Raw genomic sequence first — 18,755 nt, 5'->3', positions numbered from 1 at the left:
TAGCAGCAGTGGCTTAGAGAAAATGGCTGAATTGAACTGGAGAGACTACAGCAGTAACAGTAGCCTTGCTTGATCTTAACAGCGTGATACTTTTTGCTATCTGGATGTCAAACACTACATCTCTGCCTTGCTTTAAGGCCACATACAGAAAAATAATGCTGTTAGTAGTGTCTTAAAATCAATTTTTTTTGCATTATTTTTGCCTTTCACTGACAATTTGCTGTTTTACTTCCAAAATGCAGCTTTGTGTTATAGGAATTTTAAATAGGTGTAGGTAGTAGGTGAGACCCAATGGGCCTGTGGTGCTTTAATTTTTTTTTTCCATCCCTGCCCTCAGAAGCTGCTGCTCTAGAAGGGTAGTGCTGCTATCCACAGGTTATGGGCCTCCCACCCCATTTAGCTAAGCTTTAGAGATGTCCAGGAGCTCCCTAAGTTCTCCCCAAGCACACATGCGCACACACATGTGGAGTGCTTTTGAGCACTGCCTGTTCTCCAGGCACTTGTTCAACGCACACAGTGAGGCAAAAAGGGCAGCGAGGGGTCTTGGGGGAAAGCACGCAGAAAGCAGCCCTACTGTACATACCCAGCACGTTAACCTCTGTAAGTGCTTAGATTCGCTGAAGTGATGAGTGAACACAAACTGAGACAAAGGTGGAGTTATAAATTCAGTTGCTGCTGCTAAGATAAATTTATTTTCTTCAGCTTTCTTCACAGGAAACATCACAAAAGTGCTTTACAATTTGATACCATTACTCTAACATGGGACAAAAAGACAACAGGTGTGTGCACTGCACAATTAGAAGTTGTCATATGCAGAAGCCATGATAGGTAAACCAGGGTAAAAAAATCTACTGACAAAAAATATAGATATATAGTTCAGGTTTTGAACTTAAATTATGACTATAAAGATATAATTATATAAATATACAGGCATCATTAGGTTCCTGTGTTAACTGTGGGAGGCCACACAGTGATTCTCAGAAATAGATCCTGTTGTACTCCACTTTGCTGACGCGGTTCCTGCTGTGCTGAACGGGCTCCCGGCCAACCCTTTTCCCAGCTAGACAGTATCGTTCTTTCTTTTGTACTCTACCATAATCATTCCAAGGGCTTGATCTTCGTTACTTCAGGTCAGCTCTGGTGGTGAGGCATTCTGGTACATCGCTGAACGCAAATTCAGTTCCCTATTCGTTCATTTATTGGTGCGTCTTCTTCGCTATTCTTCACTCATCATCTCTTTATTAAAAAACAAAAACCCTAGAGGCTAGACCACGCTGATTGCTATCCAACTCAGACAGTTCTCTTTGAGCTGACAGGCTACCAGTCCTGCAACCCTATTCCTTTTCGTTGATCACGGTACAACAGTTGGGCTGTGCTACTCCTTTCATTTTGCTGTATTCGATTCGAATGAGGCTCTCACAGAGCCTTGGATGACCTAGGTTCAAATTCCTCAGCACTCACGGATATCACACTTACTTGCTAAGCATTTTACAACAGATGTGGAGCTGCAGTTGTGGTGCTAGAGCCCTGACTGAAGGAATATAGCCTGATCAAGACTCATGAGTTCTTGCTTACAGAACTGCTTTCTAAATAAATGGTAATTCAAAGCACCTGGCTAGAGCTCCTTGGCATGGCAGCATAGCTGAATTAAAAAAAAAGGGGGGAATATTACAGTGGAAAAAAAGGTCAAATACTTGAGAGATTGTTGCTGTGCTCTGAGTTGCAGGAAAAATAACAGCAGAGCCAATTACATAAAAACAGTCATGCCAGCTTAAAGAGACAGTTTGCCTTCTACCTAATTGCCAGGTTAAGGACACAGTGCAGTCAGAGAACCAGCCAGTCGGGGGGTGCTGACTGGTCAGTAAATAACACACAGGGCTCTGGTCTGTGGTAGCAGCACAGCTAAGTCTTTTAAGATGTGTAGAAAGAGGTACGAAGTACTACATTCTGACAAAGGGTATTGCTACATCTGTTCTACCTCTGCTCTCAGAGGGGTTGGAAAAAAACACACACAACTTCACCTCCAATTTGTAAACTTGATAACCCCCAGCAGCCACAATCATTTTTGGCAATCCTAGTAAGCACTACAGATTGAATACCTAACCTACAATTTATTTGAAAGCAAAATCCAAGGTATAATCCTCTCAGAGACTGTTAGTAGCAGAAAGCAGCTGTTTTGTATGATAGTAGTCCAATACTGAGACAATACAGCTGGTAAGAGGTAGGCTGTACATCCTAACAGGCTTGAGTCCTCTGTTACACCACCTCTGCCATGTTCACAAATGTAGCATTACTGGTAAACGCTGTCAGTACTTAAAGACTTAGCATTATTTACAGCTGGATGATCTTTAAAGTACATGATGAGAATGTAAAGAGATGAAACAAACCACAAAGACTAAGCCTGCCCCCCAGTGTTGCTGCACTGCCTTCATCTCAAGTATCTAATTTCAATGTCCAGTTTGATATTACAGCAGGTATGTTATATCAGGCGTGCTTGAGCCCTTTTGATCGCTGGCCAGAGCAAGTAAGACATTTGCTTCAACTCTGCCAGAAACAAAGAGTAACCCAGAAATTTAAAACAAGTCTGCGGTAGGGCTTTTTCTCTCTTGCGCTTGATTCTGGCTGCTGTATCTAGACTTTAGAACTTCATTTGAGATCTCAATTCATGAAACTCATCTCCAGTGACAGAAATAAGGAATAACTCCACTGAAACCAATTAAATTGGATCTCCCACAGCCTAGCTTATATGCACTTTAGCTGCTTGTCATTGCATTTGTTCTCTTTTTATCAGCCTGTTTTTATGGTTTGAATCATTTTGTTATTGTTGTACATATTCTGAAAGAGATACAGAATAAGTTACTTGTTTTAGTTAAAAGAAAAACATGACAACATTTTAACTAACACTTTTCTGTAGGCATATTATTTGAACTAAAGCAGACAGTTGTAACTTGATGACTTCAATGCTGTAACAACTGAGCTAGAAAAAAATGCAATACAGAAGATAGACAAGAAACAAAACAGAAAAGGTCAGAGTGAGTAAAAGTTAGTATGCCATGCTAGTTACTGGTAAGAAGAGTGAATTATATACATGAAACTGAAGACTTCAGCATATAGGGTGGCAAAATCCAATGCCCATAGAAAATTAGTAGGCTTGTCAGCACTAGGAAAGATGGTGATTGCCGGGGTAAGCTAACTCTGTAAACTCGGCAAATAGTGGCAAATGGATGTCAACAGGAAAAAAAAAACAAGGCAATGAATACTGGAAAGGCTTTAAACCACTCATACATGCTCTGGTGGATTCTGAATTAGTTGTGATCTTTCAAGGGGACGATCTAGGCATCACCATGGACAGCTTGATGAAGACATCTGCTCAATGTGTAGTTGCAGTCAAGAAAGCGAATAAGATGTTAGGCTGTATTAAAGACAGAACAATATGGAAAAATATTACAGCATATATTTCTCTTAGAGGGTCTCAGTGAATATTTGCTGTTTCATCAGCACCTTAAAAGAAGTGACACATTAGAAAAATACAGGGAGAAATGTGATCAGAGGCTTGTAGAAGCAGCTCTTCGTTACTGGAAAGACAGTAAGAACAAGGTAGTTTATTTGTAAAGGGGGAAAAAAAGCAGATGATAAACATCTTAGAAATAATTCTCCTACCCACCATGTCACAGGACATTTCTCGAAGTCATTTTAAACCTGCTACCAGTCTGTTGATCTCATTGCTACATGAAAAATACCACTCATCATCACCATAAGTATGCCCAAAAGCCCAGTGTTCTTCTTTAACATTCATTATTCTGCTAGTTGAACATTTCCTCTGAAAGAACTGCAATAGTTCATTGAAATTTAACAGTAATCATTTCTGACAGAGAATTGTCATGTCTGATACACATTAACAACTGTCCTAGAGATGCTGCGATGATAAAAATATCAGTTAGAGGAAATAGCTGCTGGGCCTCATCTCTCTGGCCAGTGCCTGCCAGAGCTCTGATTCGTCTGCACGCACACCGCCTTCGTGTTCTCTGCTTCCATGCGGAGGCCCACTGTAAGTGCTGAGCAATGAACCTTGAAATCACCAGCAACAGCCGGCAAGGGCATATTCATAAGAGTTATTTCTTCGTGTTCCTCCTCCTGCAGTTAACTGCTAAACCAGCACACAGTAAGCAGAGTAAGCATCTCTTCTGCATCTGTGTTCCTTCCTCTCCTCCGTTCCCAGCTCTCCCTATGCTTACTCCCCCCCAGCTCTATCTTCTGAACATTTCTTTCCCCCCAGCTCTTCTGAACACTTCTCTATCTTAATGCTTCACAGAAACCTCTACGAGAGGTAACTATTTCCTTTTGTCTTTTCTTCCCTTCACCTTCTTCTTCCACAGCCTGCCTTACTATCAGATTTTAACAGTTTTGAAGGGAAGTTTATTCTCTCCCTCACGTTTATTTTGTATTTGCATGCTACTCAACAAGACAAACAGTAGAAAGAATGTGTGTTTACATGCGGACAGGGGAAGAAAACTACTTTACTACCACACAATACCACTCAGTATCCTGACAACTATATGCTTTGATGAGTGAACTTCTCGTTCACATCACTTGAACAAACTTAAAAACAGCCACGTTATAAGAGATGGCTGTGAGCAGAAGTTTACTCATCATGGGGTTTGCAAAATACAACAATATTAATTTAGACGTATTCCATGTATGAACAAAAAACATTATGCTAATACACTATTTAGTTAACCAAAGAGAGCAAACAGAGGGCTAAGCCTGAACTTTGCCCTTGCCCATACAAATTAAACATCTAATTACTAATACTTGACTAGAGCATATATTACATTCTGTAGAAATAAGTTCTTCCCACAGTAGCATTAGGGTACCATATCAAAAGCTAATGTAAAGATATTTTTATACAGATTAGTCCTCCTGTATCACTTTCCACCAGCCCCAGAACTTGCTCAAAGAGCAACTCTGGCCTCACGACACCTCTGAGGTATTTTTTTTTTTGGTACACCTCGGGAAACTGAGGCAAAGTGAAACTAAATTACTCAGTTAGCAGTAGCTCAGGAGAAAAGCAACGGTGAAATCCCACTCTTGGTCTTACACTATTGCTACAGAATGTGCTTGCTTCTTCTCACTGCATACAGTCATACTGTGACAACACTTTTCATTCTAGTTTTTCAGATGCACTTTTTCTGACGTTCCATTAACACTGTGGTGCTTTTTTAATATTAAAGCTTCATTAACCTTGCTGTATGAACATGTATTCTAAGCAACTGTAGATAAACCCATGATATACATACCATTAGAAGATGCTTCATGAAAAAGGTAACGTCTTCATAGCAATTTAAATCAGTGTCTCAGGTTTTTACCATCCAAGAATAGAAAAAGTTTTCTTCAATATGAAAGAACTTATTTCCTAATAAGACTGTTGAATTATCTCGGAAGTTGTGCTTTCTTGGTTCTCTTTCTAGACAACTGGTTGGACAGCTTTGTGTCAAGGGCGACCACCTCCCCCCCTCCAGGCACACTTCAAAAAAGTGAAAAAAGAGGATACTTTCCCCAACTACTTTACTTCAAATGCTTTTGCTGATCTGAAGTTGGATGGATCTGTCATGTCTGAAAGTAGTCCTGACCTCTGCAGCACGTTTCCTCTTACTATCTCACCCTATACATTAAATACTGCTGCTTAGCAAAAACCCTTCCTTCTCATTTCTCCCCACCCCCCATGTTTTATTTGATTGATTTCCACTTTTTTTTTTTTAAAGGAAAGATTTGTTTTATTTCGCTTCCAACAGAACACGGTGAAACTACACCTGGTACTTCAGCAGCCAAGCTAGATACATGAAGTTATAACTTATCCAAAACAGCTTTAGCAGAAAACAAACTGAGGAGTCTGTCTTTTCTTTTCCCATCTGCTACAGCTCTTAAGTTCTTAGCTTGTCTGTATCCAGATGAACTTTTAGTTTTTCCTGAACAATTTTTTTTTGTCAAACATGTCAGATATCCTGCCCTCTTTTACTTCTTTCTGCATCTGAAAGCCACATGCAGGCTCAAAACTGCTCAAGCAGGGTTAATTTAATATATATACATATAATTATTGCAAAAGCCCAGAGAAGCAAACTCCAAGATGTGCAGCCTTATCAAATTTTGAATGGTTTCCTTGACTTAAATGGCAAACATAGCTCAGCAGTGTTGTGGTGAAAGGTTTCAAAAGCCAACAGATGCAGTCAAACACCAAAAAAAACCCACCCTCGTTCCTATGATGTCAGATTTCTAACACAATTTGTACCTTTAGTAACTCATCTACTCCTAAGTAGAAGAGAGTTACCTTGGTCATGACTGGTAAAGCTAGCTACAAAGAAAACCGAAGAAGCAGGAGAGGGTCGCTTCTGCTTGTCAATCCCTTCATTTGCTGCTAAGATGAAGCATAGCACAATTACACCAGTGAGGGGGGTGGGTAGGGGCAACAACAAAAGTTTCTCCCCTACATTTCTCATTAGCTCAAGTAAATACACATGCCAGATTCCTACAGCAGGTGCTGGGAAGTCCAACTGTTTCAAAATTGCTTAGTTTGAGGTTTTAAACATAAAGTACTGCATCACCAAGAACCACAAATGCAAACTGTTCCTTTCCCAGCCAGTACTGGACACTTAATGTTCTAGCAAGTTGCTAATTTGATGGCCTTGGTAAGTTACAAAGTCTGTGGTTTTATTTTAAGCCAGAAAAAGTACTACCGAACCCTTGAGGTGGAAATTAATAACCCACCATAAAAGTATGTTACAGGTTACAGAGTTCCTGAGGCAGCACACAGGTACGTTCCACTGACTGGTATTGAGAAGCTCACATCTACAACTGACAATCCTTCATTTATAGCACGAGCCTTCAACAAGCACTTTGGAGGAATGGAACCGGCATTCTTAGCATGCCTCAAATGAATGTAACAAACCAGAAAGTTGGACTTCTGAGTCCCAAAAACATACTGAGCTTCCAAAGAATACCGATTTTCAACACTTCAGGCATGCAGAACAGTTAATTGTTACATGGAAGACACTGACAACGGGCGTTTTGATAGCTGCTGACAGTGATTTTTAACACAAGAAATGCTTCAAAATAGCCTAACATTCCTTACTGTGGAAATCTGTTGCATATTTTTTTCTTCCTTCACGCCCTCCAGAAAGAAACTGGAATGATATGCTTAAGCAAAGACCCACAAAATAACCCCTCTAGTTATCAGTAGCAGATGGACTCCTCAGAGACTGCTGTACAGCAGCAACCAGACTTTGCCATTCTTCAGTGCAGCAGAGCTACCACAAGTGAAAAAGCAAATCAAAACTTCATTCACGTTCAATTCAGTCTCAAAACAGTCCTACGGTGACAGTAAGACACCAACAGGTAGCAAACTCGACTTCTATGTATAGAAACCTATTAACACGCACTGCTGCACGCTGTTAGCCATAGTCCACCTGACCATAGTAACACTATTACCCACTCCACGGCCTGTCCCTTAAGAGATCCAAATACACGGCATTTGCTCAGCTGTCGCAGGCTCAGAAGCTAGTACTAAAGGCAAAGATTCATTAGACTCCAGGATCCATGTATATTTTTTCATTTTATTTGATTTTAAGCTGTTACAGGATTTTCTTGAACTGCCAGAAGTCATGCCCCAAAACCTCAAAGACAGTAAAATGGACAGTCTCATCTACCCGTCATACAGTAGACTAGAACTTGATTCACATGTACTGGTGATTTCGATTGCTTTAGAGCATCGGGAAAAGGTTTCACATTTCTACCACATCAAGTGACATGTCCATTTACCATGAATTCCGCAGAAACCTTTAGCGACACATCAACAGTTTCGCTGGCAACAATCTATTTTCAAGGAAGATACATGGCTAAGAGCTCAAGGTATCGGTACCAGCCTTTCAGTGGGGTTTTGGTTCCAAACGAAGTCTCCAACTAGAAATAGTCTTTTGAGCCCTCTGTTTAATAGCAGCTTCTAGCAAAAGTTTTAAAGACTTAACTCCACAAGGGCAAGGCCAGTTTTAGTTTGTGCACAGAAGAACCATGTGAAACCCCACCCCACCAAAGTCAACAGCAAAATTCCCCTTGGCCTCAGAGAAGTAGATTTAAAGCAAGTCAACAGTTAATCAAAAGGAACCAACTATGCAATTCCAGCACTATCCTCATCTGCAAATGCACAGTACTCTCACACAAATAAGCGAGTTTTATTTTGTTCCCTTGTTTCTCTTGCCATTGGCAACTCATAGATGTTGGGTCTTTTTTTTTTTTGGCATTTACTCAGTAATCTCAACACTGGACCATGCCACTAATTGTACTTCATTTTCCTTCTGGCATAAGAAAAGAAAAACAGTTACAGCAGGACACTTTGAGCACTTGTCAGGTTTTGTTCACTGAATCGAAGTTACAGGCAATGTCCTATACTCTTAGTGTATCAGTGCCATTTTGCCTACTTCCATTAAATTAACTCAGAAATGACAACTACATAGAGAAGTCACTGCCTTCCATTATTATGCAACTTCCTGACTTGAATAAACACCATTTACGAGTTTCACTTGGAGGATTTCTGCCTCAAAAAGCCTGCAGGCTTCACCAAAGTAGCCAAACAAATAAGGCTTACCAAGCTTTAGTTATCCCTCTGTATACAAAGTTATTTTGGTTATCAAGCAACCATTGCCCTTCAACAGACAAATACTCATTCCTAATGGAGAAGATTTTGTTTTTTTTTAAATCTGGTATTACTACTGCCATGTATCTGACATTTTTAAGACAACAAATTCTGATGACTGTATTTGGAGTCTGGATACTTCGGTGTCAAATCAAAACTCTAAGTTCTAGTGCCTTAGGGTCAAAAAGACAAACTTCATGACAAAAAACAGCCCTATTTCACTATGATATTGTTATTTAAATATACTGCAATTTGATACCAGAAACAAGGAAGGCATTTTTTTTTTTTGTGGAAAATAGAAAAAATGCTTAAACAGGTAACTGTGAAAATGTCTAATGCAAACAGGCTGTTCAAATCCATCATTCCTCAAATCTGAATGAGTTTTTAATTTGTTTTGCAATTACTTCAGTACAGCTATCTAAAAAGGTAAACAAACTACAGCTCTGCGTTATACTTGGATAGTATGAGTGGTATGGTATGCTCCAGAAGTCTCTAGTAGGCTATGGCTACACGTGACAGAATTCCTCAGAAGGGGAACAGAATAGGTTTTTCATTAAGGTCACTTAAATCTTTGTTATAGCAAATTGGAACCAAATGGCTGACTTCTGCAGGATTTCTGACAGGAATCCAGTAGAGCTGGTTTCAAGTTTCAGATGGCCACTAAAACAGCTGTAACCTTCTCTTCCAGAAGTTGTGATCCACATGGTGTCCACAATGAGTGCAGCAAGTCTGAGGTAGTCAACCTTTACGAAGGCTCAGTATCTGAACATAAAAAGATTTTGAAATGACCACTGGCTGTAGGTATCTTTCTGAGCATTAAAGAACTGATGACTCTTGTTCAATCATTTACATTAATTTGCCCCATATCCAATGGAGAAGTTGTAACATATTACGCTTCCATAGTGCAGGAGAACCAATCAGTTACGCCAAAGTAGTCTGCACTTGCTGCAGCAGATCCAGCAGAAATAAGGTGGCATGTTCATCATAGCCGTTAGCTGTAGTTTAGTTACCTTAGTAGAAGGGTTACCAAAAAAGCATTCCTTAATTGCAATGTGTATGCAGCTCTACTGATCCCCAAGCACAGCATACTGGTTGTCTAGCTGAAGTTTAAGTGCCTGGTTTTTTGAGACCTCATCCCTACCTCTAGTTTTGTGTTTTACTACTTCAAAGCTCTTCTCCATTTCTTTATCCCTACGGGAAAATAAATGTAATCAGTAAATATCTTATCTCTAGCTTGTGATTTGTGAATTTCTATTAGATTTCCACCCCATCCCAACAAAAAACATTACACTAGGAACATAAAACACCAAGGCCTAGAGTTTTAACAGAATAACCAAACATTCCCAAGCAAATCTTGTAAAGCCTGTTCTCTAGAATCAAGCTCATCTTCCAGTACAATTCAGATTACATTTTAAATCTCAATACTGACATTCTCAAAAGTAAATTTAAAGTGCATTTATGAAGCATAAGTTTTAGAAAACAGATGTTCGTTCACTTTCTGGAACACACAAGTTTTCACCATAGCCCAATTTGCACCCTTACAGCCCTAACGCAATGACAGCATGTCTCACTTGCCACGTAGACAAAGCCACACCAAAAATAGATGGAAACAAAGCTTCAGTGAGGCTGTATTATTCAATATCACATTGAAAAATCAAAAAACATCAAGTGAAATAGGTATTGAGCTAGTTTTCTCATTTATAGGGAATTTATGGGAAGATCAGGACTCAAAAGCAGGGTGAGACTCAAGTCTTCAGCACCAAAAATGCTTCAGCAAAGTTGGGAGGCTCATTTTAAACCACAGCTCAGACAGCATGTTTACAAATTTGCATTTGTATTAAACCCCATTCCTCTGTTTAAGTTGCCTTCACATCTCTGATGAGAAGGAACTGTGTTCAAGACATCCTACTCATTTCCACTGGCAGGTAACAACAAAGAGCGTCACCATAGCTAGTATGTAGCAGAACCAGATGCTGTCAAGAACAGAAACTCTACTTGGAGAAATCCCTCAGCAAGCCCATTAGGTAACTGGCAGTCTTGTTTGGCTATGTCCCGTAAAAGTTATTTCACGGGAAGCCCTTCCTATAGTTGGAAATTACAGTTAAGACCTTTCCCATCTCTTTGCCAAACAGAGACTAAATTCTTGGTTCTATCTTTCCTCTGTGGAAAGATTTGGGCTTAATCCCTGGAACAAAATAAGAACTTAAGAGATGGCAGTTACAGTAAGTCTCCTAGGGAACTAATGGCATGTACTTACTTTCGACTGTCTACAAGCTTGGCAGTGGACTGCAGCGATGGGAATTGCGTATCGCTATAGATTTCAGGTGGTCCTTGCTGTGCTCTCCGTGGCCTGCCGCCCTCCCTGGCGCCAGGCGGCCTGTATACACCACCAGTTTGAACTGGTTCGGGGGGTTCTGTAACTGGTTGTAAGAACAACATTTAGGCAACCGAGTTAAGTTGGCATTCATCCCTAAAACCACCAATTGACAAAAAAGTGAAAAACTTACAAGTACGTTTTTGCATGTCTTAAAGCTCTAATATTTTAGACAAGGCAGGAAACGAGGTGTCACCAATTTAACCCATCCTTCGTAGCCTAAATAAAATGTGGCTCTAGTGTATTGCCTCACAAAGCTCAGGGTACCAAAATCACTGAGGGCTTCATTTATCTTTTTTTTTTTGCAATCTATTAGCAGCTTGTATTTAAAACTTGAGTTCTAAAAATATAATTATGTATTTGCCAAGTCTCATTCACAGCACTTCTGCGTATGCTGAAGAGAATATTCAAGTAGTTCATATTTAGAGTAATGATCTACAATGAACTAACACAGTAACTTTACTACCTTGCCTGTACAAACAAAAAACCACAGCAGCCCACTTTTTAATGTATTTCCCAGTGGAAGAGAATAGTCTGAACTCAGAATCATGGCTAAGTAGTTTCTCTCCACAGAGACTAAGAATTGTATTTAGTCAAAACTCAAGTCCTCTCCCAGTAAGAGGATTCATTTTGCCATGTCATGTTCTGCATACCCTAGAATTGATTTGAAAAAAAAACCCAGTGTGCTACTAATCACTGAGCCTTACTCAGGGACTGACATATTAAACGTCAGATATTGGCTGAACACACACTTATTGTCAAAGCAATATTTTTAGATCAACAGAAACGCTTCCAACTGATTTTTTGCAAATTGCAAAGTTTAAATTTAAAAATGGGATGCTTTCCACCCCCGCCAACTCCCCGCTTTGAAACCCGAAATTAAAAAACCTCCATGCATGTTTGTTGTGCTTAAATGACAGCATTATCAATTAAGCTCCTCAGAACCCTTCACACGAATAGGAACTGCTCCTTGCACTCAACCTTCTGAGCAGCTTAATTTTGATCAGAAAAATCAACAACTCTGAGGTAAATTTACCAATTGTTTCAACAACAGGTGCCGGTGGAGGAGCTGACTTGTTCCAAGGCCCAGATGATCTATCTACACCACCACTGGTTTCCTCCCAGTTGTCACCAGGTTCTTCTCTTTTTTCACTTTCATCCTCTTCTTTTTCACTATGAGAGAATTTATTTTTTTTACATATAGAGGTTTAAGACTCGACACAGATTACACAATCACCATAGACAAGACTTTCTGGCTACTGTATCAAAGATTTAACCAGACTATGTTAGTCCTGTGAGGGCTGTACTAGTACTTCTGCCAGAACAGTTTTCAGTACAGTGCTATACGACTTGACAACTGATAAGGGGGAAAAAAAAAAGTAAAATTTAAAGAAAAAAGTTCAAAACGTACTAAGTGATCAAATACAGTGACTTATTATTTTGAGCTTAAGGACTTTTTCCTAGTGTGACAGATATGCATTTAGAAGTGCACCGAGATGACAACAGAAAGCAAGGAAGAGCTACAAGTCCAGCTTCTGTGAAATACTGGTCAGATGGAGGGAACTGTGGAAAAGCAGTGGCAGAATACCAATGCTGAGGTCCTTTTCCTTATAACCACAAGCACCTAGAAAACACTCATATTACCCAAATACATGTAAAATCTCAGTTTTTTTTTTTTTAAAGTGGCCAACCCAAACAACAGAGACTAAAATATTCTATTTTTTTTTAATAAATCACATGCAAAAACCTGACTATGTATTCTATTCAGACTATTTTGTTTTGCATAGAAATAGCCAGAGACTCAAAATAACGTGCTAGACCAAACTACTACAAAAAGCTGCATGGTATAATGGGACATACATGAAGGGTGAGGCTGTTTAAAAAAAAAAACAAGACACTGATCAGAGCAGCAAAGCATGAATATAGAACTTTATAACACACCAAATCCTACTAATCAAGAGGAGAGAAGCTTTCTGTAAAAGCAGTGATCAGAGAACAGTTAAAAATACCTAACATTTCTGAAAATTAAATGGCCTTTCAGTGTTTGGCCACATTCAGTAAAAAACATAAATGGGACCAAGGGCCCAAATGCTTCTCTGTCTTATCTGAAACTACAGTCAAAAGCAGATGCCTACAAACCAGCAAGAACAGAGTAAGTATATACGACATTCTCCCCCCTCAGAGTACTCTGTGTCTTGTTTTCAGCTTAAAGATCTCCTTAGCTCGACAACTAAGAACCTCTGGTGGGTTTTTCCTCCATTTGCTTGTCCAACCTCCCCCTGAATCCACAAACTGAGCAGTTAGAAAATCCTGTGACCAAGTTCCACGTGCCTGAAAATATGCCACGGCATCAAAAGTATTCAGAACACTGCCTTTGTCCAGAAAGCCACAGTACTCGCTTTTCAGTCCAACAGCGCCAGCAGCCAGGGAAACAGCCCCACTTGTTACTTGTCCCTGCTGTGACACTCCGATGGCATGGAGAGCTGGTGGACCAGAAACATGTAAGTGGCCTAAGAGGACAGCTGTCTCCAAAGAGGAAAAAACCTCAAGAACTACATAGATCAGCGCATGCCTGAGGCCTGCTCAAACAGTGAGGATAACATCTATTGTACTGGTTACAGGTAAAGTGATCTTAAAATTGCAGAGTTTATCAATACCTGGACAATGAGGATTACGTGACATTTTTGGCCTGAAACTAAGGTCATTAATACTTTTTTCCAGCTTGAAGAAGCCTTTTTTTAACCAGTATAGACTTAAGTAGACTTATTTTAGACCAGACTACAGAAAAAAATCTAATGAAAAAGCAAGCAAAGAATCTTGGATGACGTTCACAAATGCAGTCCTGTGGGGTCTTGTCACAGAACACTGGTTTTACCAACTATGTTCTGGAAAAAAAATGCAAATGTTCAGGAATTCACCACAGAGGGAGTCAGATATCCTTACATCAGTCGAGTGATTCAAGGGGAATTACTATCCTGCATTTCTCTCAGAGAAATTCCTATTTTGCAGTCTTTAAAAAAGGGAATTTTAAGCATTTGTTAAGAAAAATTGTGAACCCCAACCAAAATACAGACCCAAAACAAAGTGATAGATAACGTAAGCTACCCCACAGCAATCGGTTCTACACTAGCAGAAATATATCAGATCTCTGCTTAATTGGACTCCATAGAGAAAAAAAGTTTTTAGAAATATGAAATGACTACCCTGGAGGGAAGAAAAGGGGAGAAAAAAGTACCTTATTTGCATGGACTGAACTCTAAGACCACTATAATCAATTTCTTCCTTTTGCTCAAACTCCTTCCAGTCATCCTCTTCCTGTAAGAAGAGAAAAATATAAGTTATCATCTTTATACCAAAAGATGAAGAGGAGAACATAACCAAGATAAGACAAAGAAAACTAATGGTGAAGGTGCAGCTCCATGGCCAATCAATCCATGCGCACCACTGCCAACAGGGAAAGAGATCCCACTCCCTCCTCCCTTAACTTACTGTATGCCATCTACGACGCACTTGTGAGATGATTCTAACTCACTAGAACAGCTACAAAACACCTCAGCAAAAAAAAGGCATTCAAGTGAAAGAAAACCAAATCAGCACAGTAAAAAAGCCAGAGGAAAGCCAAGGCACAGCACAAAGTAGGGAACGGGACCGTGCAGTCGAGAGCAGCGAAATGCAAGGGCAAGACCTCTCCCTTTTACCGTGCTTTTATAACAGCCTGAATGCACATGAAGCTTTAGGTTTAATTTTCCATCACCTATTTCTTAGGAGCCAAACAATAAAAAATACTTCGAATAGCCTGCAGTAGATTTGTGACGAAGATTAATATTGATATGTTCATGTTTCCATGTTCACAATCACATTTACAGCCTCTTTATTTTAAATAGTGTTTTTCGGAAAAAATATTAGTACAAAAGCGAGCTTCAGAACTACAGCAATTTTACTATACAAAGATAGCAGAATACTAGTCTTTGGAGAGAACTTGCTTGATGTTTCAAAACGGGAGTTTGGTAGTGCGTTTGGGGAAAGAGACCCACCTAAGTGAGCCAATTTTGTCCTGCTCGATCAGCAGATTGTGGTGCAATTAAGGTAGGCCAGAAGCGGACCAGAACAGATAAGCAGTCCTCCCATGTTCCCCGTCACAGGCTTAACACACTGCCTAATTAGAAGGTTACGCGCTTCCTATGCTGTATTACATGAAGTACGAAGGCCTTGCAAGCAAGGTCTGCCAATGGCTTAGCCTCCTTCCTGCTGAGCAGCTGGGAGCACAGCTTGTTAGAACACCGGCCTAGGCCCTTCTACGTTATCAACCTTTAGCAGAAGAACCGTGACCTGCTTTAAAGCAACAGCTGACGTAGGAAGGGCCCTCTCGTTACTGAGCTGCCTGCTGAGGATTCAGTCTTTTTTAAGAGCGTGACTCCACAGCTCCAAGCCGGTTTAGATCCCCTCCATCCCCATCTCCATGGAAACATTGCCGTTTCCAAATTAACGCACCTCTCCCATTTAACGACCTTTACTTCTGAAATAAGAGGCCCTGCCAGAAACCCGCCGTTATTTCGCCCAACGAGCAGCAGCGGAGCGCTTTCCCCTGACCTCGGCCCGCTGCGGGCGCCACGCACCGCGAGCCCCAAAGCTTCTTCCGACTCGCTTGAAGCCGCACGCCAGCTGCCAGGCGCTCCCTACCAGGGCTCGGTTATCTTGCGGCCTCACCGCAACACGGCCCAAATAAAATGAATAAAATAAAATAAGGGGGGTTGGCAGAGAGCCTCCCCGCCGTGTACCCCCGGGTGGCTCCGCAGGGCCGGGGCCGGGGCCGGCCGGGCTCCCCCCCCAGCCGCCCGCATGGCCGGGGCGGCGCCGCTCCCGGGGCTGCCCCCTGCCGGCAGGAAGGCGCCGGCGCCCCGGGGCCGCGGCCGGAGGGAGCCGCGACCCTTCCCCCGGTACCTTGCTCTTGGCCGAGCCGCCGGCGGCGCCGGAGGAGGCGGCGTTGGAGCTGCCGCCGCCACCGTCAGCCGGGCGGGGACCTTGGGCCGCCGCGGCCGCCCCGGCGGCGTTGTGCGAGGCGGCGGCGCTGGAGGACGAGGCGGCGGCGGCGGCCCGGCTGCTGCGCTCCTTCCGCTTCTTCTTGTCCCGCTTGGCGAAGAAGTCGTCCAGGCTCCGCTCCTCCGTCTCCGCCATGGCGGCGGCGGGGCCGCTCCCAACGGCTGCGAACGGGCGGCGGCGGCGCGGCCCTGACTGACTGAGGGCCCCGGAGCCCCCTAACGGCTGCCAACGGCCGCTAACAGCTGCCCGGCGCGAGGAGGCCGCCGCCGCGCCCCACGCCGCCGCCGCCGCTTGACACGGCCCGAAAGGGAACGGAGGGAGGGGGCGGGGCCTGGCGGCCTGACGCGCCCCTCGGCCAATCAGCGGCCGCGCGGGGAGCGGCCGCCGGCCACTCGCGAGCCTCCCCCGGGCCGAGGCGGGCCGGCGGCGGCGACGTGGAGAACGCGTGGCGGGCGGGCGCGGCCGCGGATTGGGCGAGGAGGGCCCGGGGGAGGGGTGGGAGAGGGAAGGGGGGACGCGCGTGCGCACTGCGGGGGGGCCCGGCGGCCGTTGGGCCTCGCGCGGCGACCGTTGGCCGCTTCCCGCCTCGGGGCAACGGCCCGGTGCTGACGGGGCGGGGGGGGGGGAGCCCGCTGCCCTCAGGCGGCCCCGCGGGGACCGCCCGGCTCCTCCTCGCGACCCCTGGGGGAAGGGGCTTCGCTGAGGGGGGCCGTGAAGGTGTCGCCGCCGGGTTGGGGGCTGCGGGTCTGAGAGGAACGCGGGTGGCCAGAGAGCTCGCCGCGGCTTCCAGGTGCCTCGTCAAAAGCTCTGAGTCAGGGCGCTTCGAAAAGCAGCCTGTCCTGAGTCATAATTACACGGAGCGCTGTTTGTGATGGCTCACTTTGCTGGTCAGCCTTCCAAAGGAGATGTACCTGCTGCTAAAGTGTGAGCCCAGACGGGAATTACCTGTCAAATAACCGTAGGTGTGTATTGTAATGACGTAAAAACAAGCGTGTTTATATCCGGACTTACCTGGTGTCATTTTATGCTTTGTGATATTTTCTCCTAAAAATATATATATGTGTATCTTAACATAAATGAAAATTTATCCTGAAAATGTCGTACATGTATATTAACATAAATGAAAAGTGTTTCTAAACTTTGAAGAGTATTTGACAGTCTCTTTAATTTCTGTCTCTGAAAATACTGTTGCTTAGAATTTACCGTCCATAATCCTCAGCTTGTTTGAAAAAACAGGGTAGGTAGGTGTCACCGTCATGCCACAGGAAGGGGTCAGGCACTCTGTGTCTTTCCCTGTGTTTTGTAGTCAGAACTGAATCACCGTAGTCAAGTGTTCCAGATTGAGAGATTTGTTACAACCCTCTTCATATGTCTGTCATGCTGTGCTCTCCCTATATTTTTCGATTGCCACTGACATCCTGTGCTCTTAGGGTATTTGATCCCATGCAGAGCAGGACCCGACAACTAAAAGCTGCAAGCATGACAGTTCACCCAGTAACACAGAACGTTGCATGATCAGTGACACTTTCTATTTCACGTTAAGCATGATTACTTAAGGGGAGAACAAATTCCGTCACTGTCTCACTTTCTCTGCTTCCTTACATGCTCCTGGACTCTCGCCCTCTTCAGTTGATAGGACGGGGTCACGTGGAAGGGTGACACCGGGCAGCTCAGTGCCAGACACCCCTTGTGCTGAGACGCTGCCTTCCCTGGTGTTAGTGCCACGGTACTGCCCGGGAAGCTCACACACACCTGCACTGCACCACGCCGTGACTAGCAGGCTCAGCCCCGACAACAAAATGCAACTAAGCAGACAATTTGTACCCCTCAGCTTTTGTAGCGGATAAGCTAATAATGGCCACAAAATACAGTACTGGGTCTGATTCTGAGATACGCTTTTTGAATTTCAGCAGCTGGTAAAATATTTTTGTTGCGTTATTGTGGGTAATCCCTAGTACCAGGCTGAAGAACGTGAACCTGATGCCTTTTTGCTGCTTTTAGCGTCTGCGTCACTTGTCCCTCGCAAACACAATACTGTAAGGCTTGAGTGACCAACTCTGGATTAGAAACTTAATACCTGTCAGGAGCAGAGTACCAAGAAAAAAATCAGCTGTTAAATCTGGAACAGACTCAGCGGAAACCATGGAAATATCAGCAATGATTTAGGCCTCTGAAGGCTTAGATACAGATTTAAAGACATGTCTCAGTTGGCACTGTAAAGGAAGCATTAGTTATGCAGTTATGCCTGGATTTTCCTCCCACCTCTAGCTTTATTTTTATGCAAAATTGTGAAAATGTGCTGATGCGCAGAATTTGTAGCTCTCAGTGAATGCACTGCATTAGCTTATATGGCCAAGATCGCTGCTGCATAATGTGTTAGAGCCATAAAAAAGGGTCGTTATGGCTATTGTTTCTTTTTCTTTTCCTCTCTCAAATTCAGTGATCCTCTATACGTGAGCAGAGGACGTTTGGCTGAAGAACGGCTTGCAGGCACCGGCTGGCAGAAGCAATGTTTGCAATGTGAGGACTCTCTGCAGCGTGCCGCGCGGCAGTGACAGCAGCATGAGCTCAGCAGGCAGGTTTGTACCGCACGGTGTATCCCTGACCGGAGTGACCAGCCCTTGGCGAGGCGCGGTGCTTTGAGCGCCTCTGCTCAGG

The 18,755-nt window shown here is 43.2% G+C and overlaps 2 protein-coding genes across 15 annotated transcripts in view; one reads left to right on the top strand and one right to left on the bottom strand.

The window, feature by feature from the left end:
* Positions 1-665: 665 nt before the first annotated feature.
* CDV3 (CDV3 homolog) lies at positions 666-16,438 on the bottom strand. 4 transcript variants are annotated; one of them, XM_080583525.1, is made up of 6 exons: positions 15,999-16,432; positions 14,293-14,372; positions 12,094-12,230; positions 10,941-11,103; positions 9,825-9,874; positions 7,588-9,445 (listed from the first exon to the last, which is right to left on the bottom strand). In XM_080583525.1, the coding sequence occupies exons 1-6, from the start codon at positions 16,230-16,232 to the stop codon at positions 9,429-9,431; spliced, it is 681 nt and encodes a 226-aa protein (XP_080439651.1). In that variant the 5' UTR covers positions 16,233-16,432; the 3' UTR covers positions 7,588-9,428. The 4 variants fall into 4 exon arrangements, with proteins under 4 accessions (XP_080439652.1, XP_080439651.1, XP_080439650.1 ...); XM_080583526.1 differs by lacking the exons at positions 7,588-9,445; positions 9,825-9,874 and adding an exon at positions 666-3,412; XM_080583524.1 differs by having other exon boundaries at positions 7,588-9,874; positions 15,999-16,438.
* Positions 16,439-16,623: 185 nt separating this feature from the next.
* LOC308191256 (uncharacterized protein) overlaps positions 16,624-18,755 on the top strand; it is a 61,485-nt gene continuing 59,353 nt past the window's right edge. For all 11 annotated transcript variants that reach the window (XR_013947844.1, XR_013947845.1, XR_013947846.1 and 8 more), the window contains exons 1-2: positions 16,624-17,059; positions 18,538-18,676. Coding sequence is in view for 2 of the 11 variants with exons in the window: in XM_080583529.1 (XP_080439655.1) it covers positions 18,660-18,676 (17 nt within the window). In the remaining 9 variants the exon portion in view is untranslated. The remainder of the gene's footprint in view (positions 17,060-18,537; positions 18,677-18,755) is intronic.

Source organism: Anser brachyrhynchus, assembly GCF_964034855.1.
Source record: "Anser brachyrhynchus genome assembly, chromosome: 2".
NCBI lineage: Eukaryota > Metazoa > Chordata > Aves > Anseriformes > Anatidae > Anser > Anser brachyrhynchus.
This window is presented reverse-complemented; position numbering and strand designations above follow the sequence as displayed.

Excerpts from the sequence above, each read along its gene's own strand:
- CDV3 (XM_080583524.1), bottom strand. The coding sequence starts at position 16,232 with ATGGCGGAGACGGAGGAGCGGAGCCTGGACGACTTCTTCGCCAAGCGG. Across the intron at positions 14,373-15,998 it reads GCGGCTCGGCCAAGAGCAAG|GAAGAGGATGACTGGAAGGA; the intron begins GTACCGGGGGAA and ends CTCTTCTTACAG. Across the intron at positions 11,104-12,093 it reads ACCTGTTGTTGAAACAATTG|TTACAGAACCCCCCGAACCA; the intron begins GTAAATTTACCT and ends TCTTACAACCAG.